The 24928-nt window shown below is 38.4% G+C and overlaps 1 protein-coding gene across 1 annotated transcript in view; it reads left to right on the forward strand.

The window, feature by feature from the left end:
- GALNT2 (polypeptide N-acetylgalactosaminyltransferase 2) overlaps nucleotides 1-23714 on the forward strand; it is a 38339-nt gene extending 14625 nt beyond the window's left edge. Inside the window, exons 6-15 of the mRNA XM_009870410.1 lie at nucleotides 619-740; nucleotides 6632-6719; nucleotides 10544-10631; nucleotides 11171-11274; nucleotides 14161-14287; nucleotides 18207-18299; nucleotides 18483-18566; nucleotides 20085-20211; nucleotides 22147-22266; nucleotides 23559-23714. Of these exons, the coding sequence (XP_009868712.1) occupies nucleotides 619-740; nucleotides 6632-6719; nucleotides 10544-10631; nucleotides 11171-11274; nucleotides 14161-14287; nucleotides 18207-18299; nucleotides 18483-18566; nucleotides 20085-20211; nucleotides 22147-22266; nucleotides 23559-23714 (1109 nt within the window). The remainder of the gene's footprint in view (nucleotides 1-618; nucleotides 741-6631; nucleotides 6720-10543; nucleotides 10632-11170; nucleotides 11275-14160; nucleotides 14288-18206; nucleotides 18300-18482; nucleotides 18567-20084; nucleotides 20212-22146; nucleotides 22267-23558) is intronic.
- Nucleotides 23715-24928: the final 1214 nt, after the last annotated feature.

The following is a 24928-nucleotide window of genomic DNA, read 5'->3' on the forward strand; positions in this document are numbered from 1 at the left end:
GATAGGACAAGAGGAAACGGCCTCAAGTTGCACCAGGGGAGGTTTAGATTGGGCATTGGGAAAAATTTCTTCATGCAAGGGGTTGTCAAGCACTGGAACAGGCTGCCCTGTGAAGTGGTTGAGTCACCATCCCTCAAGGTATTTAAAAGATGTGTAGATGAGATGCTTAGGGACATGGTTTAGTGGTGGACTTGGCAGTGTTAAATTAACAGTGGGACTCAATCTTAAAGGTCTTTTCTGATCTGAACAGTTCTATGATTCTTTGAAAAGTGTTTGTTTTCAGGACCAATTCTGAGTAGTGTTGATCAGTATAATTATAATTTACTATAATGCAGAGCCAACTGTACTTGTGTGTCACCTTTTTTGAAAAGGTACTTCACTTCTACTTCAGAGTGAAACCTGTAGACAAGGGTGCAGTAGATTGGAAATGTGCAGGCTGCTTGGCATGAAGGCATTTCACTGAATTGTTTACTAGCATTGCATTTTGATAATGGAATTTGTGTGTTTGTCTTGTCTGAAGTTAGAGCGATTTAATTTATGACTAATTTGGAACGCAATAGTTTCTCACTACTGTTGTTTGTTTTCCTCGGTATTTAAAACTTTATCTTTACTTCTCAGGCTTGATGCGCTCCCGTGTCAGAGGGGCAGATGCAGCACAAGCAAAAGTGCTGACTTTCCTGGACAGTCACTGTGAATGCAATGAACACTGGCTGGAACCACTTTTGGAAAGAGTAGCTGAGGTTAGTAAAAAGTTCTTCTACAGTAATTTACTGAAGGAGTAGCTTTTAAATTTTAAAGCTATCTGGTTTATACTACATTAATGTTATGCATTTTTCTAAGGAAGCTTTTTCTCTGAAATGAGATGATGGAGATGATCAGAGTGTTCAGTGATTAAAACCCACTCTTTGTTAATTTAATCTGGGACCACGGGAACATAGAATGTGAATATTTCTTATTATCTTTACAGGCAATTCACCTATATGCTTCCTTGGTTCTTTAGGGACCTCCTCAGTAAGTGTGGAAAATCTTTAGAGCAAAGTATCGTTCTCCTCAACAAATATCATCTCAATGTGATTCGGTTTACCTGAGTATTTATGCCTCATTACGATTCAGTGCGATAATAGGAGGGAGACTGAGCTGTGAAATCAAAATTCTCCTGGAAATTAGCAGGGACTGTGGGCTCTCAGCTTCTATGAAAACGATGCTTAGTTTCTGTCCTAGAAAAGCAAGTGAGAGGATTGAGAGTGAAAGCACAGTGTTTTCTCCAGGGGTTGGTTATACTTGTTAACTTGGTCTGGAGGAAATCAGATGAAGTGGAAAGTGAATCAAGTGTTTTCCCTAAAAGCACTGGGGAACACTCCAGACAAAGGGGTGTTTTTTTCTTGCTTAATTGCATTCACTTTCTGGTAAACTCCTCTTCCTGTAAAGGCTTACTTTCAAAATGCTTCTTTGTAAAAATATTTTCATTAAGGTGCCCAGTCTTGTTAATGCTCAGTTCTTTGCTTATCTTCTCTACATTTCTCTTTGTATTTCCCCTCAAAAAGGAGGGGACAGGGAGAGAAGTGAAACCCATATACTCATTATGTCAGTGGAGAAACTGTCAACTGATGACTAATTTTTCCTTATTTTGGAGTTTAAATAACTTTGATCAGCTTAGACCTGGACACTATTAAAGCACTTAGAACCTAAAAGCCCTTCAGCACAAGTAACGTAGCAATTTCTTCTATTTTGGTGCCCGTGTAAGGTGTCATAGCCTCAGAAGTTTGAGGGAAGTTCTCTATAATTATTAACTAGAAAAATAAACTGGAAGGCATTAACTCTCTCAGATGGAAGTGGAGAATGCTTGCAGCCAAAGCACTAATGGCTTCTAGGATGTGGGAACTGTTTCAGGTCCTTTTGTGTAAATGGTTTGAAGCATCTTCCTGTTTGAGAAACCAGAAGAGAAATGGCTGTTTAGGGCAACAGAATCCTGCCTTTAGTAAGACTGATACTTTGCCACTTACCCTTTTTTCTTGTCTAACTTTTCTCAGGGCACACTCATTTAGCTTTCTGAAACTGATACTAGATACAAAACAGTGGTACATTTTCATCCTAACAGAATATAAAACCTGTTATTAAGTTGCTGACAATTTTGTGAAGATCCAGCGTTACATGGGGTATACTTGGTGGCGTAAATGGGTGCATATTTTGCTTTGGGCAGCAGCTATTTTTTTAGCAGCACATGAACTAGATCCTTCAAAACTTGCTCCTCAGTGCTCTTCACTGGGATGCACACTAATGTGTGCCATCCAATAGTCTTCAGCTGTGTGAATACAGTTTTCCATTCTTAAAAGCTTGATGTACTGTTAAATAATTGATTTGAAATTCCAGTTTACTTTCGTCTGGGAAGATTTCTGACCAACAGGTATAGAGCTTGGTAAAGTAGCTTCTAAGCTTTCTGCTTGTTGAAATGATTAAGACATGGATGGTGTTTGTATAGTATATGATAGTTCTTTGTTATTTTGAATGGATTGATATTGCTCACAGTGTGGTTGGTGTGTTAATTGATGTTAATTGGCAGCATTTTCTTAGTAGTCTCAGTGACAAGAAGGTGGATAGACATGAACCCAAATCTCCTCTGGCCTCGAAGGTAACTTTTCTGGTCAGGGCTACTATGCATTAATACAGTATTTTCTGATGTGCTGCTGCATCCATTCTATATGTGGTGGAAAGCATGGGTTGTTTTTCTTTTTTCTCTTTGTTCCATAATTGCCCACTTGGCATTTAATTCTGTCAGAGTTCTGGGGGACTAGTTGTGTATTTTACAATACAAAAAGGTATAGCTTTCAATAAACAGTCTGAATTGCATCAGTTCTGCAATACTCGATCTGATGTGCCGTAACCCCTTCAGAAAGCCATGTCTTTGACATCTTGCTTGTGTTAGAAGCACCTGAGTCATTGAGCTCTCCTATTCTTCTGAAGGATAATCCTTCCCACAGTTGTTTTCGTTGAGATGACTTCCTTCTTAGGGCATCTTTGTCAATTGACCAGGCTTGCTCAGCGTTCCTAGAAGGGTCTAGGGGTTTTTCTTCACAAGTTTTGCTAAGCCTTAAAGCAAAAGCAACATACATAAAGGGTGAATATTGTAGCGATCAGAACAATCTGTTACACAGATACTTGTGTAACATGGAGTTGGTATAACTTCTTTGCTCTCTCCTGGAGAACGGTTTTCTGCCTGATTCCCCAAGGCTACTTTTATGTCCTAGATTTCTCATGTGTGCATTAGGGGAGATTAAATGAGGAGCCAGTGGAGTTTAACCTTTTGATTGCCCCCAAAAGTCAACCTAGTAACAAGTGTGCATAACCTTGAAAACATTGGCAACTGCCAGCTATTTCATGAACATTTGTCTACTTGGCTTTTTTCATTTCTAAATTCTAATCACTTTGATATTCTGTTCTTATAATGTGTCAGTTATATGAGGAAAATAAAAATTGGGCGATTTTGGTGCTGCAGAACTGAACTAATCTGTTCTCATAGTGCATGACTGTAAATCCTGTACCACTTCTAGGAAGGCATTTTTAAACAAAGAATGTCTTAAAAGGAAGAAAGAATTAACGTTAAGAAACAAGATGTGGTTTCCATTTTCGTATCTGTTTCAGATTTTTGTGACCTTGAATGAGTCAGCTTTTAGCTGACACAATGCTGAAAGGGAAACATTTGTATTTTTTTCTTAAGAGTGTTACGAAGCTTAATCTTTAAAGTGTCTTGAGATTTTTAGAGGGGGAGTAGCAATGTATGCAGAATCTTGAGGATAATTTCTGATGGTTTTTGAGAATAATATATAATAGTCTAACTCTCTAGAGCATACATAACTTCTTTATGAAATATTAAGATGAAATAGTCTGCTACAAATTTCCAGGCACTAGAGACTTGCAGTATTTGCAAGCTATTTCTTTCTATTATCCTCACCAAGAAACTGTAGAAACACTTGTGTGTTTCATTATAAGTAAACCCTTCAGAATGATTTCTACTTTATTAGAAATAAATATAAATAAATAAACTGTAAGGTAATTAAGTGTCTGTTTTTAGGATAACTTAAAGGCAGCAGCTGCTTTTTAGTGTTTTAAGTGAATGAACTCTCTACTTTGGAGACACACAAGCTCTTTTTAGCAGACTCTGCATTAACAACTTCATAGTGCCCTGCAAAGCATCACCTTAAGAACATGCAAGTCTCTTGTCTGCTGCTGAGCAAATCTATGTTTTCAAATCGTGGAAGGAACGGCATATTTCCAGGCTGACTAAGTGGGTGTTGTACGTGGAACTGAATGCTCACAACCTGAGTATTTGTCTGGCAGAGAAACAGCTGTAAGTTGTTTAAATAATACTTTAGGTGTAGCAAGTGGTGTTAGTGTGCTGTTGCACTGATACTGATAGAACTGATCAGACTGGCAGTAAAAGCCTGAGAAAATCTCAAACTCATATAGACAGTATGCTACTTGCTTTACTAAGCATGATGGAGATAAGTTGAAGCTTAACTAAAGCTCTACCTAATGTGACACCTGATGGCTTGGGCAACTTTTACGGTGAGGTTCAACAGTGCCAAGCACAACCATTTGAGAAAATGCAAATTTTTGTCAGAAAACATTTTTTATACAGTCATAGGTGCATAAGCTGTCTCAGTTTCAGAAAAGAAAGAAAGGGTGGTTTCTTTTTTGTATTTTGTGCTGATTCACATATTGTGAATAACAGGCTGGATATCTTCTGCCTTAGTCTTTAAATGGAGTCCTCTAATTCTATCACTGTGTATAGAATGCCTAAAATAAGGTCATGGGTGCACCTGAAATGATTTAGTGGTGTGGGAAGGCACACAAACACAGTGTTCTGCAGTGAAGGTGCAGTAAATCATAATTGCCTCCCAAGTACAACTCAGAAAAACTGTATGCTTGCTGTTACACACACGTACTTGGGGCTGCAGCTAATAGAAACAGGAGCCAAAGATGTGATTGATGGGAAAATAGGACAGGTTGGTGAGGTTTTGTCTGCGTTTCTAGTTTGCTTTAGACCAAGCTAATTAATACCTAGTAGCAGACCTGATTAGATGTTATATTGCATCATAAAAGCAGATATTTGGCCCAAGTGGTATAGCTGCAGTGATGCTTAGAAAGAGCGTAGAAATTAGTAATGAGCTCTTAGCTTAGTCTTCAGCTTGGATACTCTTGGGTTTGCTTGGGGTCTTCTTTGGCAGATGCAGAAGTTAGTGACCTCTTGTTCAATTGGGCAGAATGACCTAATAAATGTGAACTATGTAATTAGGGTTTATCAAAATCAGCCCAGATTGAATAGTTAAGATTCGATGAATGAAAACGAGAGTCTAATGTCCTTATTGGACCAAGCAAAGCATTTGACTAAAAGAGTTGCTTTTATGTCTCCTCTTACAACCTCAAGTTATTCTCATACCAGTTTGGTTACAATCTGTTCTGTGTAATACTGATTAGCCACGGGAATGCATTGCTGAACCACTGTTTAGAAGATATGTATAGTTGTTTGAAGACATGAAATAAATTCTTAAAATGGAGATGCCTAGGTTGGCATATTTTTTTAACTGTGAGAACAGTTTCTCTGTAACAGTTACCAAAGGTTGTTCAGAACATTGTTTTTGTACTTACAGCTTCAGTGATACACTGTTCTCAAGTTATCTGTGTTCTCTGAATGATCCTAAATTGTGGAGCTCAAACTTCTATTTCAAACTCAAGCAAAATGTTCCATCAAACTACCATGGAAATTCTCCTTCAATCTGTAAATGTAACTTTCCCTCCCCCACCCCGTAAGTTATGGAGGCAAACTGCCTTAACCATGATATTGCATTTCTAATATTAGGTGAGTCTTATTTTAGAGTACTGGTATCTTATGATCCCACTGGATGATGCATGTGGAGTTGTTGACAAGATTTTTTGTTTTGTTTTGTTTTCCTTTAAACTATTTTGACAGAAACGTCAGCTAAGGTAATTAACATTGCTCAAGGTAGTATAAGAGACCGTGGTTTAACAGAGGAATGTGGTATCTGTACCACTGGAATCTTGGCTGCTGGACATTAATAGCATTACTAGTTTGAGATGGTTTTAGGTTCTCTTTCCTATCAAACTAACTGATTGTGAAATATGAGATAGGTTAACTTTAACCTAAGTCTTTTCTGATTGCTGAAAGGCCTACGTGTTCCTTAAAGGTTGAAATAGTAAGACCATAGTACACTATGTGGCCTGAGATTTGCCGTGGAAAATAACGAATTGCCTGGGTACTTCTTTTCTTTGAGGTGGTTTTAAAAGTACAAATAGAAGTGCCATTTACTCGACTGTCTTTAGAAATGCAAGTTTGCTGCTGCTTTCAGTAGCAAGTCAGAAGACGGATTGCTTGAATATAAGTAGCCTAGAACAGCAAGAGGATTCCCAGCTGTATAGTGTGGTTTCTGCTCTGTGAAGCGATGCTGAACAGTGCTGTTCACAGCACTGGCTGTTCAGAGCCGTAAGTTGAAGTAGCGGGAGAGCTGGGCGAGACGCTAATTAAAACCTGCTTGACTGTTCAACATGTCATCCTGCCTGAATCTTTATATATTGATTTCATTATTTCAATATTACTTTCTAATATTTATTTTAGGACAAGACCAGAGTTGTGTCTCCTATTATTGATGTAATTAATATGGACAACTTCCAGTACGTGGGGGCGTCAGCTGATTTAAAAGGCGGTATGTACCTGTACTGGAATACAGATTTTAAAATAAAAAAAAAAGCATCAGGAATCAAAGCTCATAATCACTGCAGTTGTGGAATGAGCAATTAACCCACTGTTCTTCCCTTTAATATATCTAGTTTCAAGTTCTGTAGGTCTTGATTCTAGGCTTGGATTTTATTTGGCCTTTCTGTTCTCTGCTTTAAACCAGTTCATCTTTACTACGTGAATTGTTGTAAGTTTGTGCTGCTCATTCCAATGTTTGTAGAATTGTGTGAATATGTCAGCAGCTTATGGCTAGAGTCTGATTCTCTTTTTAGACAGGCTTTAATTGCTCACTAGCTTAGAAGCCCATCAGCAATGCAGTGCCTATGAGTTTTTTTCAAGATGCTGGTTTGCTTAAAAAATTAAACTCTTCTGAATAAGCAGAAAGCTTTAGAATTTGTTTTAAAAACAAATGTTTTTGTTAGCTGTGATCTGTAATTGTGAAGAGAGTAATATGTGACCATGAAAATTTGTAGTGTTTATACCTTTACGCTACAAAATTCCCTGTTAAATTGAGTTTAGAAGTACTGCGATTTCACTAAGTCTAGCTAGTGTAAACTGTTGACATCAAGTAATAAAAACCTGTGAAGCCCTCAAAAAAAAATTTACACAAATCATCTCCTTTTCCAGAGAGGAGTGGGGGAGGGTAATCACACACTAAAATCCTTACTCATTAGAAAGCTTTAAAACTTTTTTCACTATTAGCAAGAAGGTAGCATATAAAATAGTTGTTCTCTGTCTACCTCCTCCCGCCCCACCACCCTTTTTTTTCTTTGAAATAATTGTTCCCACAGCCCTGGAAACTGAACTGCCTGCATAAAGATGTAAGATGAGATGTGATACAGAAATTATGCAGTGCTGTTTCCATAGTGTTTCAGCTTTTTCTAAATGGGCTTTTCTTGAGTGAGGAAAGAAAAAACAATTTCAGTCCTGTCTTTCAGTTACTAGTCTCTAACTGGCCACGAAACATTGTTCTAGTAAAGTAAAATAAAAGCAATGTTTGTATAATGTTCCATATGCTTCAGGTTCGTCAGTTATCTGGAGGTGCGAGGTTCTATATCCTTTTAATTAACAATTTCAAATAACGCCCACAGCGCATATATTCACAGTATGCTAATATATAGTTCTGTGCTATTGTCTGTGTGCCAGCTTTATTAAAACCTTAAGGCTTTTACCCAATCTATTCATTATACCTCAAATATGGAAATCTTTATGCCAATTATGTGGCTTTCATTGTTGTCTGCAGTAGGAGGAGAAATTCTTTTCATTGAAACCCTCGATTGGTTCCTGCAGGGTTCATGCTCTTTAATTCTTTCCAAGTGAAGTAGAAGATTGAGAGATCATTTCACTTGTTACTGCTTTTTATGCTTCATCTTTGTAACTATGTTTCTCAATTCAGGTGGTTTTTAGTGTTGGGTTTTTGGTTTTTTTTGCTGTTTAGGGCTCCTTTATCTCCCCTTGTACACAATAGAAATAGATACTTTTTATTATTTTTTTAAAATGCGCAGAGCCTCCATACTTCTGGACTGAAGAATGAGGAGCTGTCTTTTATTAATGTTAACAATAGAAATTTTGCACATACCAGTGTTTAAAGCGATTTGGGAGTCTGTTGGAATGTGAATAATACATTTCTTTTAAGTTCCCAGAGGACAAACTACCATGTTAGAGGCACTACGGCATTTGGCGTCAGGGGACGCTTTTACCGGGGCCAAGTCTAAACATGGAAACCAAACTATGCTTTTAAACTTAGATAAAATATCTCTGTGGCTGAGGCATGGAGACTTGAGACAGCTGCGACAGCATTTGTGCCTGGTCTGTTTTCAAAGGGCTTAATCACCCAAGACAGGCAACATAGCAAATGCTACAAATTTTATTTAAAGCAGACGGGGCTAAAATAATTCCCAAGTCTGGCAAATACTAAATCCACGCACTTAAAAAAAAAAATTTAAAAAAATGTAAAACGAGGGGAGGATTTGCAAAAGTGTTTATGCCACCCTGATAAACACTCAGATTACTGGAATAAACTACAGTGAACTGAGATCTAATAATTTAGAGTGTGCCTGTGAGGCAGTTTGCACTGGGTAGAATTTCATATTGGGTATGCACTCCTTTTACAGAGTTACTGATATTATCTCACTGAGGACAGATTTCTCCCAGAGTCGGTGAAAATGGAGACGAAACAGAAGTTTTTATGGATAGACAATTTATACACTTGTTCAGAGTTTGTAGCAGAGTGCTGTGTTCCAAAAGAGACCCCTTGTGTTCACTGGAGTATACGTAACTCTATCTCTCCTGCTTCTGCCAGGGAACAGTAGATTTTTTTTTTACGTTCTCCCAGATGCAAGTAATTTTGCTGGGTATGTATGATGAAATGAAACTTTTTAACTGCATGTAAATATTGGAGCTCATTTTATTTTCTTATGCTGGAGGCTTTGCAGTACTGTAGATTGTAGCCATTTTGCTGGTTTGCTACTTGGAGTTTTGGAGTAGTCTTTCATTTTTACAGTGCAAAGCTTCATGAAATAGACATGGAGAGAAGGAATTGGCATGCATGCTCTGAAGACAGCTCAGGATAATTTCTGTATTGTATATGTGCGTGATAAATATCTTGTGAGTTAAAATGAAAACTGTTTAGTTTTCAGCTCTCCACACCAGTCATTGCTATGCATGTTTATGGAGGCAGACAGTTTGTCAGACTGCAGTTGTTGTCTGTTTACCTTATCTTTTTCGTCACCTCTCCATGAAGCAATTGCTTTATCTTTATTATGGAGAAAGAAAACTATTGACATCTGTGAACCAGGAATCTGTAAATCATTCATTGCTTGACCTCATAGGGTCTAAATGTGTTTGGCAGCGGCAGCCTGTATCAGGCTGATTTGCAAGGTGTGCTGGGAGAGGGCCCTGGGCCTTGTGTAGTTCTTTAGTAGCTGTTGGTGCTTAGGGGCCCAACCCAGCTTGAAAACTGTTACGGAAGTGTTTCATGCAGGAATTTTGTCTTTCACCAGCTGCCTATCGTTGCCTTAAGGACTTATTTCAAATGGTTGTCAGGTAGAAAGCTGCAATTGGTGACCTGTTGGTCTGGGCTGTTCTAGTGATCTTTATGTGCTTCTGTGCTCAGGTCCATGAAGGGATCAGGCCAGCTGTTGCTGTGTGTGCACGCATATATGTACTCACATAAGGGAAGTAAGATATTGGTGCTCTACTGTTTTGCATGTGTTTAAAAAATGATGCACTTAGAAGTGTGCAGTGAAGAAAGCAGGGAGTTAAGTGAATGTAAATAAGTGAGAGCTACATAACCTGTTGTGACCTTCATGAGACAGCTCCTGCTGATAGAGGAGTGCCAAGAGTACTGCATAAAGCCTATGGAAACATAAATATGCAGTTGTTTGATAAGAATTTAAATACAATTGTACAGTAAAGAGTGTTGAGAGCATTTGCAATGGCTGGAGAATCTTCATGTGGTGCTTTATTTGGTGTAAGGATATGAGACACTGGATTCGTATATAAAGCTTTTTCTTTGTCACTTGTTGACAGAGTTTCTTGCTTTGTGTAGTAGATGGCAAGAAGAAGAATAAAAGTGATTTTGTGTTTGGAATTACTGGGTTTTAAATTGTTCTGTCAACTTCTTTACCTTTCATCTGGACTCCTACTTGTGTTTTTTTCTATCCAGAAGTTTGTACAAGTTTAAACTTTTAATTTAAATCACAGCTTGCAATGTTTTCAGCCACCATTGTTACTACAAGTTGAATGATGACCACAGCCTTTTTAACATCCTACTCTAATATTTTCTTGAAGGGTTTGATTGGAACCTGGTGTTCAAGTGGGATTACATGACACCAGAGCAAAGAAGAGCACGGCAAGGAAATCCAGTTGCTCCTATAAAGTATGTCTGTACCATCACTTCTCCCTCTAATAGATTGTATTTTGCAACTAAAAAAAGTTAGAAATCATCTTCTCCAAGCCTGAAAGGGGATCTTTACTTTACTATCTTCGTTAAAACTCAAATTTAATTCATATTTATGTAGCATTATGTATGACACTCTCAGAAATAAATTGTATTTTAAAAAATACTTGAAAGCACACTAGTAGATTATTTACCCTTAACAAAAAGTAGATGTCACTCTTTTTAAAGTTAGCATGTTTTGAGGGCTGACAATACAGTATCGGTGTTAATGTTTTATTGCTGGCACAAATTGCCACCCTTTACATGGAGATTTGGAAACTGCCTCAGAAGATGGTCATAGCATTATATTTGTCATAAAATGTGTGCAGAGAAAACTTAGAGTGATGTATGCAATTAATTTTGCATCTAAGAGCATTGCAATATTTTTCAAGGAGGTATTAACCTTGAGGTACAACTAATAGTTACTTCTCAGTTTGTGGTTCTGTAAGTATTTAACGTGTTTTTTCTTGTCTGTTTAGGACACCCATGATAGCTGGTGGCTTATTTGTGATGGACAAAGCCTATTTTGAAGAACTAGGGAAATATGACATGATGATGGATGTTTGGGGTGGAGAAAACTTAGGTATGTATATTACTTATCTTCAGATCAGTCTTGAAAGAAATCGGGTCTTGCTGCATTTACTGTCACAGTCATGGTCTTCCTGATTTTGTGCAGCGACAGGGTTAAAACCAGAGTTAAAAATTTCACATGTGTTGTTGGCAGAACCTAAAAGGTTTACTTCAATGAAAGAATTAAAACAAAGGAGGAATTATATGCTAAATATGAGAATAAAGGTGTTTGTTCATTAAGCAGTGACATTTTTTTGTAATGGAAGTTGACTAATAAAAAAAAATTACAGAATATAAATAGACAATTACTTGCGAAAATGCTATCTTGTCTGAAAATCTCATCCTCATCTTAAGTTACTGATTAAAATAAAATAATATTTAAATGCTGGCAATTTAAGGCATGTTTTAAGATGTTGTGAAATTTAATCATGAAAAGTAGAACAGGAGAGTTCATGAGTTTAATGTTCTTACATACACCTTTAGAAATTAATTAAAACTTAGCTGACTGGAGAACAATCCGTTCTATACTATACTGCCTGGTATCTAAACTTAGTGAATTTTAAAATTTTATAGCCCTATGAGGTACTTATGACTGAATAGGCATTTTTGCTGTAATTCTGTGCTTTCAGTTGTTTAAATGAGTGGGATTTAGAGATGGAGGAGAAACTGAGAAACTTGTGCTTTAGCCATTTCTTCTTTGACCTGGTGGTTAGATTTGGCTTTAGTAGGGTTTTTTGGGCTCTTTTCATTACAATGTTGTACAAAGTTTTTCTCCAGTTAAGATTGGTATACTTCTATTAAAAAAGATATGGGAGAGGCAGAACTCTACATCCTGTCAAGACTTCCAGTCTGTCCTTTATTTAGTTTTTTACGATAGAGATGGATGCATCTCAGACATTTTAAGTAGTGTGGTTTAGGATCAGTTCTAAGCATAGAAACTTTTCTACTGCACGTGATAGCTGCAAAATCCTAAAATTCCTTGAACTTGTAAAAACCTCTAAGTATTTTGAGTTACTGAAATATGCATATGCGTTAAGCATATGCTTGACCTGTAAAGGCAGTGCCTGCTGTATACAGCACACCAGATATGGAGACACGGTAACCAAATGTTTAACACTCCTACAAGGAACTTAGAGGATGGAAGAAGAAGCATCGCAGTCCAATCTCTGACCTTCCTCTGCAATACTCAAAGAAACTGCTTATGTATTTTGAGCGATTACTTTGTGTGCTTGTTTTCCCGCTATGTTGGCTGTGTGTTGCTAAATTGTATTAATATGAGTATCATAATTGTTTTTAAAATGTCTTGGAAGGTCAGTGGATAAACTTACTACAGCAGTACTCCCATTCACTCTGAAATCTTGTTTGCCACTGGAGCACTAAGTTATTTGATTAGCTGCAAGCATGTACTTAAGGTCGTTTTTTTTTTCTCTGAAAATTCAGCAGCTGCTTTTATGCTTTGATAATTGAGGCCTTGATAGCAAGAAAGAGCACAAGTAACAGCTCCACACTCAAAGTGAGAAAGCAGTGTGCAAAAAAGCTCTTTAAGTTGCTCCTGCTGCATTCTGTTCCTTCTCCTCCATGGGAAGGAGGCGATGGAGACTTGGGGCCTTTTCTCTGCTCCCTGAAAAGGCAAAGTCAGTCAGTACTGCAGACAGCTAAAGATTTGTTCATAGCTGCCAGACTAACCAAAGTCAAGTAAAAATCACATGGCATATGTTTTAATTGGCAATAACTGACACATGCAGCAGATACCAGAAATCTGTGATGTGCAGTTTAAAATTCAACATGCGCGATTGTCAGACCTTCTCGATCTCAAGCGTATCTTTGGATCAGTGACTTGATGTTCCGTGCCATTAACCTGCTAGATGGACTTGCACACTAATGCTATACCTTGTATTTATGTTGTATAAAAGTTAGCAGTTTTTCGTCAAGCATGTACAGAGCAGCTGTTAGGTGAGATATTTGTTCACATGTTAATATAGTTTCAACTTTACACATTTGAAAATGGGCCTGCGGTATTTTGCCTAAATTAGTCAAGAGATAGATCCTGCCCTGAATAAATGGTGCGGTTTCAGATTGTTGCTAAATGTGACTTGTAACACATGCTTCCTGTACGAAACATGGATCAAGGTTTGTTCAGTCTTGTCTCAAATTCGTGAACTCTAATTCTCAGAATCTTTACAATCTTTTTGATGGGTATAGGAGGACTGGAGTATGCTGGAGAACCAGATAGACTATTGGAAGGCTTGGGTCTAATTTGAAAACCTAGACTTATCTTAATTTTGCTAATAATTATATGGACTTGTTAGCAGAACTCCATAAATAAGGATTCAAAGAGGTGCAAGAAAACTATTACTCCTCTGCTTTCACAATTGGAGCTTTATGGGACCAAATCTGAGCTAGATATGGAAAACTCCAAAGTCTTCAATCTGTTATTTATTCTGGTAGAAACATGGAAGTACTTTTGGTACTAACTTGTTTAATAGAAGCAGTGACCACTTATTTACTGTGATTCTCGCTTTTTTAATTCTAAGCTCAGAGTAAGAGGTTTTGTAAGACTTAAGGTAGTGCTGTGAAAAGTGTACAGACAGAATGTTGTGTTTGTTTGCTTTAAAAATTACTTTTCCCTGTTGCAAATTGCAGTGTGCTTTGTGAATTTGAAGAATGCAGGTAACCTCAGATAAGACATACAGTTTTGCTTCTAAATTAATATGATTTTTTTCTCCTAGGCTTGGAGAATAATAAACACTCAGATATGCTTTCTTTATCCTAGAATTGCTCAGAAAACTATCTTATTGATCTTTTTAGCAATAATTACTGAAAGCCTTCTCTGTAAATTGTGTACTATAAAAATACAGCATTGTGTGATGTTGGTCTTTCATTCATGTTTTTATTTCAGAGATCTCATTCAGAGTTTGGCAGTGTGGTGGGAGCTTAGAAATCATCCCTTGCAGCAGAGTGGGTCACGTATTCCGCAAACAGCATCCTTACACATTTCCGGGTGGGAGTGGTACCGTGTTTGCAAGGTAACTGCCAAGTAAAGTCTTCAGCTAAATAGCAATGTTTTGAATTTCTTCAGACCATCAGCAGGTGGCAGTAATTTCGTTTTAAGGATCTTTTCTTTAGAAATATTTGCAATATTCTCTAGCATGGAAAAATATTAATTGAAAGGAAATGGATGACTTTGAGGCAACTACACATCTTGAGAAAAGAACCCAAGAGTTGAAAAAAGGAAGCTTCTAGCCTGAGAACGTGGAAAAGAAGGAAATGCTTGGCTTGGCATTCTGTCAGTTTTGAGAACTTTGTGTTTATTTGGTTTTAAAGAAGGCTTTATTTTCAGAAATATCTCATAAATCTTCATTTTATAGAAGCAGTTTCGTCATTCACTAAGTGCCAGTTATGAATATGCTTTGCTTGCTTTTTCTTTATACGTGATCAGTGTGTGATATGCAAATGATTAGGTAGACTGATTCTGGTATTTGTGCCAGTCTGGCAGCTTCATTCTGCATCATATTTGCCTTTCTTGTGCTAGGTTCAAAAAATGCTTTTTCTGTAGCCCTAAGAAACTGCAGCATAAAGGACTTAGGTTAACATGCTGAAATACTGATCTATTTCCTCAGTTTCTTCTCTGTAGAATGAGAATAGCAGTTCTGATTCCTCTTTAGAGTGTTATTTTCAGTTATGTGGATGGAATTACTGAATGAGTGTCCAGTGAACATTTTGAACAAGGCTCTATCAGTTGTAGCTGAAGAAACATTGTAGCTTTTGGTTTAGGGAATTGGGCTTGCATAGGGGGCTGAAGAAGTACAAGTCTCAGTTAAAGATCCCGTGGGTTAAGAGCTGCAAATCGGATTTATTTATCTTTGAAGGTATGTGGAGCCCAAGCTCTGTTTGACATGAAGCAACACAGAGAATGTACAAGCGTGTTCTAAGCTGCTGATGTATTTGAACTTGTGCTTCATCTTAGATTGAGGAACCTCCTTAAGGTGTAATTATTCTCTTCCACACTGGTTATGTCACCAAGGGGCTCTAATGAATTTAATAGTCTCCTAAAATAAAGTCACTGTCCTGTTTCTTCCAGTAGCTGTAGTAGGGATTTTTCTGGTCCCCTATTCTTTGAGATCTGTATTTTATGCTACAGTGAAAAATGACTAATAGTGCTTAGGGGAAAACAAAAGCTAGCAATGAAATATCCTCTTTTAATACATCACATCTCTATTCCAGTATTTATAGTGTGCATCAGGAGGGTAGAAAGATATATCAACTAAATTTTATTATATACGCTTAGGATACAACTATTTCAGTTTCATGATCGGTTTTAAAATGACAATGTCATAACAAGGAGCATGACTTAAATAAATGATTTGTGCAGTTTTCCCACTCCTCTGCACCTTTTCTTTCTTTGAGCTTGCTTTTCTTCATTTGAGTTGCCAAGGTGCTGCCTTTTTTGTGATATAAATAGGTACTTAAACATAACTGATAAGTAAATGTGGACGCATGCAAGGATATGACAGACATCAGAAATGCATCATATTAGCAGGGATTGATGATTCTACATTTGTACTGGGATTAAAGCTTTTGGATTTTGATGAAAAATCAAATCATCATTGTGATTTGATCACTAAAATGTCCTGACAATTACTATGGCAGATTTTTTTTAAAGTCTTATTGTGTTTTCCAGTAATTTGTGTTGAAAATTACTTTGAAAAGACATCCCATGTGTACTTGAAAGGTGTGAACAGCTGAAGTTTGCACGCTAGTGTCTTGGGTACTTACATCCCTTCCAAATCTACCTTTGCCTGCGAATGATCTATTACCCATGTCCTTAACTGTCCAGCTGTCTCGAATTCTGAAAAGCCATTAAAATTCTCAGTTTCATTGGAATTATTTTTGAATTGACCTAGAAAAGCTGCATATCACTTAAAAGCAGGGTTGACACATTGCTGTACATTTGAAGGCTTCCTCCTCAGTCAGCTTTTTCTTGGGTGTCAGACCAATACAACAGGGATGCCTTTTAGTCAGTTTTAGCAAGGAGAGAATGAGAAACCTAAGGTAATGGGATACCCTTGTAATACAGGTATTATCAGATGTATGTAGGACCATGGTGCCAAGAAACTTGGTGTGTGTAATATGTGCTGGTCTTGCAGTCGGCACTTGTTAACTGATACCATTCTCTGTCCCTTGATGGTATGCAGTTTGTCCGAGTAAGTGTCCCGTTTATAGCTGACTCATCAGTACTCACTGCCTTTTGGCAGCCAGAACAAATCGGTGATTCTGCGGGAGAGGCTGAGAGTCACGTTTTGTGAGAGGGGAAACAACATCCTGGTGCTGTGATGTGGGCAAGACACACTTTGTGTCTGTCAGGGTCTGCTGGACCAGTGTGTGCTGCCTTAATGACACCACTTCAGGCGAGCTAATAAACCTTACAGGCTCCATGCAAAGCTACCTCTGGTCACTGGGCACCAGGTTTCATTAGCTCCAAGTCTGCACCCTGTGCTGCATTGCTCAGTACCTGGCCTGCTTTGGGGCCTTACCTAATTGAAGGAGTTCTCAGCATCTACCCACTTTTCATATTCCCACACTGCTGCACCTGAGCTATTTCTCCCTCAGAATAGCTCAGGCACGTGTTCTGACCTTGAAAGTGCTTTTGGAGCTGTTAAATCCCAGCAAAGCAAATAGTTTTCTCCCACTACCAAAATGCGTCTGGGCTGTGGGCACCCAAGCTGGTTGCTGTGCAAGCAACAGGGGCAGGTGCCGAGTGGCTGATGCTCACACAGGCCTGAGGCTGGGAGTGAAGATAAACTGAAATAGCTCTCTATTCTGGGTTGAATGAGATTTTGCTTATGAAAAATCTAAAGGAATCTTTGCAAGGGGAAAAAAAAGTCCTCAAACAAAAAAATGAGAGGTCTGCCGTGTGACATTTTTTTTCTTCCTCTTCCATGTCCTTCCTTCTCAGCAAGCCACAAGAGCAACTCACTTTACCCTAATTTTTGCCTTATGAATGGAAAATCGTATTAAAGAAGTTACTGGCTGGCTGAGTTTACTCCAGTTGCTTTAGATGAACTTACTGCCAAATATAAAAAAAGCTTCAGAGCATGGCAGTTGCAAGTGCAATAAGGCTTCATTTTCTAAGCATAAAATTAAGAACAATGGAAGTAAATGAGTTTTACATGGAAGCAAGGGGATGGAAAAATACATTAACCTCTCATAGTCTAAAATGCTATTTAAAGACACCAGTTACATAAATACAGGAATTTGAGATGTGTTTGCTTAAGAGTAAAGAATTTGGAATAGTATTTCTCACGCTTATTCCAGTAAGTAATCTCTCCTGAATTTTTAAGCATTAAAAGTATTTGTTAATTACTGGTTCTTCTCTGCTATCTCAGCTATGGTGGATTTGCTTGGTGCATAGTCTGAAATGTCATGACAGCTTTTGTAGTTTTGGAACTTTAACTCTGCTGGTTGGAATAAGATGAAAACTGAAAGTATGTCTTGCCTGTGTTATCATTTCTGTTTTCAGAATGGTAAAAGACATTATTAAATACTGCCAGTTGCTGAGATTTTTGTTTGCAATTAGGTCACTTATCCAGGTGAACACTTGCTGAATTTGGTTTCTGTCAAGTTACTCTTATAAAGAGAAAAAACCGAGCAACAACCTATCAACTTTCATGAAGTTTGCAGTAAGAATTCCCAAGATGGCTATATTAAGTTCTAGAAGAAAGTCTGAAGCATTGACGAGTGTTGAAAAGACATAAGTTTCATTCTAAATGCATTGATCTCAGTTATGTTACTTTTTAATGGTTTTCTGTTAAATAGGGAATCTTCTGTCTGGCTTGAGGCAGCTGACTCTGTAGTACTAGAAAGGATTAAAATCAACGATAAATGGCGTGGCTTAACTGCAGCTAGAGAAAATATAACGTATGCGTTTCATGTGATTGTTTGTAGAAATACACGCAGGGCAGCAGAAGTCTGGATGGATGAATATAAAAATTTCTATTACGCAGCAGTGCCTTCAGCCAGAAATGTACCTTATGGCAAGTAAGTCACAAGTGCTTCTTTGCCCTACTCATTTATTCTTCATGAGACAGCACCTTGTGAGGTGAAAGCAGTACTAGCTCTCATGTGTTACAGTTCTACTGTTCTTGAGTTTTCTCTGCATTCCTTAACACATATGAAGATAGCAGCCTAAATTTAAAAACGGTTCCTTTTTTTCCCCTCTAGTATTCAAAGCCGAATGGAACTTAGAAAGAGACTTAGCTGTAAACCCTTCAAGTGGTATCTTGAAAATGTTTATCCTGAGCTACGGTGAGTTTTGGCTGAATCAGAGATAATATGGGGTTCCTTTTTTTTTCCCTGTGGTTTGTTTGGAGTTCTCTTTTGCTGTTCTGTATCCTGTTTCCATCCCTTTAAAGCTTCTGCTTTTGCCTGAGCACGTGCCTGGTTGAGGAAACTGAATCTGAGTCCAGTACAAAGGATGGGAGTTGACAGACAAGAGGGCCTTGTGTGTTTGGCAAACAAGGGTAGATGCCTAAGACTCTAAGAAGCTGAGTCTTCTGCTCTTTCTGTTTCTTGTTCTCTGTCACTGGATAACCGTTAACTTTTGGGGGATGAGAAGAGGGAAATGAGGGCTAACATTCCTAATAGATTCTGTAACATGAATGCATCCTAACTAATGAAAAATCTTCAAAGAGAAACACTTCTTGAAAGGATATTAAAAGGGGTTTGTTCAGTAACCCGTTAATAAATATGTCTGTCAGATCCGAGTCTATAAACTAGGTTGTCTGCTGTCAACCTAATACTGGTAGTGCAATGGCGAGATACTGTGTGTGGCTTGTAAGAATACTTTTTTTTTTCTTGCGGGCACTTTATGGCAGTGTAGTCAGGTAACTGCTAGTGGCATACAGGCTTGAAATGCAAAATTGCCAGCCATTACAGCCCTAGCGAAATGGGTACAGAACTGTACATACTAAAGAGTCTCATAAACCAGGATGATGCTGAGGAAGTAAGTTATTCTTTATTTTCTCTTAAGACTGTCAGAGGAGATTTAGTTTTGTTTAATTTGTCAGAAAAAAATACATCTTTCAAGCTCTCCTGGAAAATATGCTACCCTAAGCATTATTTAAGTGTACTGTTGTCTTACACTGTGTCATCTCCTCATGCTCATTCCGCTTCTGGTTCAATTTTTGTAGTCACCTTAGAGTCTGAAGTTCTAAAAGGAGGTAACATGCCCTTTCTTTACTGTTTGACATCAACTCATGGACTCTATCCCACAACTGTACTCTGAAGGGGTTTGCCTAGGTATTTCCATACTATATGCACTTTATATGCAACAATTAGAGAACAGATGTCAGAAGAAGCATTTGATTGTTTATTTATTATTTCCTAAACCCTTGTCTAACACATCAGTAAAAACACTCTGGGAAAAATGTAAAATGTATGTCTGCCACAAGCTAGCTTGGATGAAAAAACAAGAGGGCTTGATGACCTGAACTGATAGCATTAAGCTTGAGTGACTTTAAATGATGATAAATCATCTTTAATTTAGTTTTTGTGCTGAGTTTGTGTTCATCCTCATTCTCTGGTAGAAGTCTTCTTGTCCTAAGCTGTCCTAAGCTTGCAAGTTTACTCATATTGGATCAGTTGATGATCAGATAATTGCCTTTCCTCCTCAGAAGGTGTTTGAGATTTTCAGGTAGTAGTTGTCACTCATCTTTAACCTGTCATCTTAAAAATACTCAAAATAAAGACAAGGAGTTAAAAAAAAAACAAACAAAAAACCTCCAAACAAACCCTGAGTTAAACACATTTCTGGTTTTATTTTAGGGTACCTGATCATCAAGATATAGCTTTCGGGGCTTTGCAGCAGGGTACCAATTGCCTTGACACTTTGGGCCATTTTGCAGATGGTGTTGTTGGAGTTTATGAATGTCATAATGCCGGAGGAAACCAGGTCTGTGTGTTTTATTTTGGTTTGTTTTTTTCCTCTTTTTTTAAAGGTCACATACTGTGTGGGGAAAAAAAAATTAAAGTGAAACTTTTTAACTCAAGCAGTTATTGTGTACTGGTGATAGGAAGATGAACCTAAATCAGCAGATCAGTTGTTGTGACAGATTGGCTAACTTCTCCCTCAAAGATAATTTTGCATTTTCAGGATTAGAATCTTGAGTCCAAAGATTCATTCAGTGTGCATCAGATTATCCTCTTCCTTTGTCTCTTCTAATATTGGCCTTTACACTAGAGGCCATCAACTTTCTTCACAGGAAGAAGCTTTACTCTTATGCCCAATTAGTCATTTCCAATTTGCAGTAGTGGGATATAAAAAAATCTGTCTCAAATCCCTGTTTGGCCCTTCTACAAAATAGAGGTGCCTAAATGTCATACCCTGTTCACTCACAGTAAAAGGAGCACATCAACAAATCGTTTCTAATCCTACTCTTAAACTAATTGCGAATGTGTCAAATCTGTAAATGAGAGCATTAATTATTTCAAAGAATCTATTTATGCAGTTGTGACTTAGTTATTATTCAGGGAGTATGTGCATATACATGCTCGCTCTTTTGTGTGCTGCTTTGTCACTAAATTATTTTCAGAATCATTCTGACTGCTTTTGTCCAAAAAATTAGGGGTTTTACCAGACAATGCAAAGCACTCAGAGTCTCTCAGAGTACAGACATCCTGATCAAAGAGCTGCCTCTGTAAGAGAGGGAGGTCAGCTCTGCAGCATCAGCAGACCTGGTGTGGTTTGGCTGTGCGCAAACTGACATGAGCTGTAGGAAGCAGGAGAGGGATAGGAAGGTGCATGCGGTCTCCCCTGTGCATGGTTCATTAGGCTGAGGGAGGATTTAGGCCCTAATCAGTTTTCTGATCCTCCTGAAGACCATCTACTACTCTGCTTGCTTTTTCTGTAATTTTCCTGTTGGCTTTCCCACAGCCACCAGAGTCAGGCAGCAAAGCAATTAGGGTAAGCGTGGCATCGTCCCACCCAGGCTTCTTCCCATCCAGGCTATGCCCAAATCCTAGATTTTATTTGAAAGGTAATCAATTGATTTGAAGCATCCTTCAGGGCTTATGGGTCCAGAAGAGGCCACAAAGATCAGGGGATTGGAGCATCTGCCCTACGAGGACAGGCTGAGAGAGTTGGGGCTGTTCAGCCTGGAGAAGACCTTGTGGCAGCCTTCCAGTACCTGTAGGGGGCCTGCCGGAAAGCTGGGGAGGTACCGCTTGCAAGGGAGTGTAGAGATAGGATAAGGGGTAATGTTTTCAAACTGAAAGAGGGTAGATTTAAATTAGCAATTAGGAAGAAATTCTCTTCTGTGAGGGTGGTGAGACAGGTTGCCCATGGGAGTTGTGGCTGGGCCGGGAGTTGTGGCTGCCCCCTCCCTGGGAGTGTGCAAGGCCAGACTGGATGGGACTTTGAGCAACCTGATCTAGTGGGAGGTGTCCCTTGCCCATGGCAGGGGAGTTGGAAGAAGATGATCTTTAAAGTTCCCTCCAACCCGAATCATTCTATGATAATTACATACTCTTTTTTAGATATATATGAATCTCTCCTACTTAGAAGACTTGGGGGATGTATAACACACACGCACACAGATAAAAATATAGTTAGACAAATATTTTAAACCCGAGGACCCGTGTGACGACCCACTGTGCTCTCATAAAGCCAGCAGAGGGAGCAAAAAGACAGCTCAGCCCTGAAGCAATTGTAATAGCTGGGTTTGGAAAGGCCCTTTATTCCTCTCCTGCTTTATGGGAAGCAATAAATTGTTCTAATGCTCATATGTAGCTATTTACAAGATTTTAACCTATGCAGAGATAGCAAGTGCACCTTGTGTGTATGTTAGTATATGCAATTTTGTACTTTTTTTTTTCTTCCTTTTTCTAGGAGTGGGCCTTAACAAAAGACAAGTCAGTGAAACATATGGATTTGTGCCTTACTGTTGTGGACAGAGCACCTGGTTCACTAATAAAACTTCAGGGCTGTAGAGAAAATGACAGCAGACAGGTTAGTATGTCATGAATAAGTAGGAGAAATAAGGGCTGTGAATGAGAATGCAAGAACACATGCTGGAATCGTATCTTCTGTTATACTCTTCTTTCTGTCGTTTGTGTGTGTAAAGTTAGAATGCCTGACATCTGGTTAGAGCAGCAGGAAAAAAGAGCCACATAGGCCAGTGACAATCTTTTATGAACATACCGAGGTTTTATCCCAACAGCGGTGATCTTTCGTAAAGGGTTCACCCAACAGCATTGATGTGTAACAGTCTTCAACTGCTATGTCTGCTTTCTGAAATAGACTGTCTATTCCACAGTGTATTTTTCAAAGGTCTTATTCAGTAAAGTATGGAGATTATGTAGTCTGTGTCTCAGAAGAGTGTGGTTTGGCTTTCTTTTCTGCTTTTCTGTTGTGAGCTGTTTATAACAGCACTGGAGTCCTTGAATTCATTTTTATTAATGCAGCAGTGAAACTTTATCTATTTCCCATGCCTGAGGGAAATCACATTTGCAGAGTCATACCATCTTTTTGATCAAGTCATGTAACAATTCATCCCGTTCTGCTGACTCATCAGTTCTGATCGTCTGCCAGCTTCCTTGCTTCTGTATCTCAAGTTTTTGCAGCCCGATAACTGAAATGCTATTCCTCAATGAAGGAAGAATATTCTTGCCACTTTTCAGAACGGGAAACTAAGGAAGCAAGATTTTCTTCATAAAGTTTAAAGATGCAATACGTTAGAAAAACAACAAAAACCACATGTTTTTTTGTAATTTTTTTTTAAGGTTCAGTGTTTGTTCTTTGCTCTCTATCCTTGCCTTCACCCTGGGCAAAGAGCTGCTGGCAGCACAGGCTGAGTGGTTGTCAGCAGACAGGTGTCTGACGGATTTCTGGACTTCTGTGAAGTTGTCTTTAGTGATTGTGCTTCTTCCTTCTCTGTGCTTAGAATTGTAGTGTTAATGTGGATGGGGTTTGTGATTTTGATTTTGTTCTTCAACCCAAAGGTTTCATGCAGGTAACATGATGTGACAGCGTATCATGAGGAGTGCTGAAGTAGAGGAGAATTATTTGGTGTATTCAATGTCTGTTGCAGTGTGTTAGCTCAAGGAGCAGTTGTTCTGGCAGGGCTTGCCATGACTTACTTACTCTTATTCAAGGATCATCTAAACTGCATCCACGTTATTTCACTTTTCACAGTTTTCCCAAACATGAGACAGGGAAGCTTATGAAGATTTCAAAGGACAGGATGTAGGACTCATCCTTTTCCTGTTTTTCCAGCTCAATAACTGCCTTTTCTCTTCCAGAAATGGGAACAAATCGAAAGCAATTCTAAACTGAGGCATGTTGGAAGCAACCTATGTCTAGACAGCCGGAATGCCAAAAATGGTGGCCTCACCGTTGAGATCTGCAGTCCTTCTTTGTCACAACAGTGGAAATTCACACTTAATCTGCAACAGTAGAAGGACTTACAGGCAAAATGCTGTTTCAGTTCATAGACATTGGGCAAAGTTTTGATTGAATTACTGATGTATTTCTTAAAACTTTCCACGGAACTTATATACCTCAGTATTCCACCTTTATCTGAAAGTAGGAAAGTGCTGAAGCAGGCACCAGGGATCCAGGGGACTTGGAACACTGCAAAGATGTCACTGAATGTGACTGCAGCACAATTCCTTCTTGGTGTGAAGACTTCAACGGTTCATTTCTGTCTTCAGTTACGTACTTGCACAGCAGATAATTAACTCTAGGAACAACTGATGTATGATTTTAAAAAAAAAAAAAGGATCTGAAGAAACACCTGTGGGGAATAGGGTGTGGGAGGGAGGGTGGGAAAAATGACTAGGAGAAGGTCATCTGAGAACTCCATTTGCATAGAAATCCTGGTTTGTTGTTTCCAGAAACAGAAGTGTCATTTTGAAGGGGGTTTTTTTGTTGTTTTTTTTTTGGTTGTTTTTTCCTCTCCTGTGTGTACTTGGTAATTTGAATATGAACTTTTCTGTGATGGACTCTAAATATAAATATATAAAAGTATATATGTTGTCAGCTCCCAACAGTTTGTATCAGTTTTCATCATCCTATAATTATCAACAAAGTGATTGACATATATGTGTAACCAGAAATTGGATTGGAATGCTAGGAGAGTGGAACTTTATGAAGGTGCGGATTTTGTGCTGCTGGGTATGATGTCCGTGCTAACACTGGATGCTTTTGCTTTGCAAACTGGATCTACTTTTTACACTTCACCCTCACTGGAGATCGTGAAACTCAGGAGGAGAGAGAAAATAGCAGAATAAGTCAATGCATCTGCACAGATGATTGCTCGAATTGTTTATTCCAGCTTGGAAATCCATTACATGTGCTCTGGATAATGTTAAACTTGTACCTGAAATTTGTGTTCATCATTTCTGTAGTACTTTGTCTTTAAAAATACTTCCTCCTTTGTTACAAAATCGTATAAACAGTGCAGATCTTCCATGCAGCCCTGTGGGTTCGGCAGAGTTTTATGCTTAGCCCTAATGAGAAGAGTTTCTTTGTCTCAAACTCCCCTTACTGAGTTGTAGAAATGAGAAGACATAGTAACGTCACTGTCAACAGCACAAGATCTGAATTTTAATTTGCAAGGATGAGCAGCTATATAATATCTCTGAATTGCACTTGCTTAATTTATAGACCT

The sequence above is a fragment of the Apaloderma vittatum genome, unplaced genomic scaffold (genome assembly GCF_000703405.1).
Source record: "Apaloderma vittatum isolate BGI_N311 unplaced genomic scaffold, ASM70340v1 scaffold11525, whole genome shotgun sequence".
Taxonomy (NCBI): Eukaryota; Metazoa; Chordata; class Aves; order Trogoniformes; family Trogonidae; genus Apaloderma; species Apaloderma vittatum.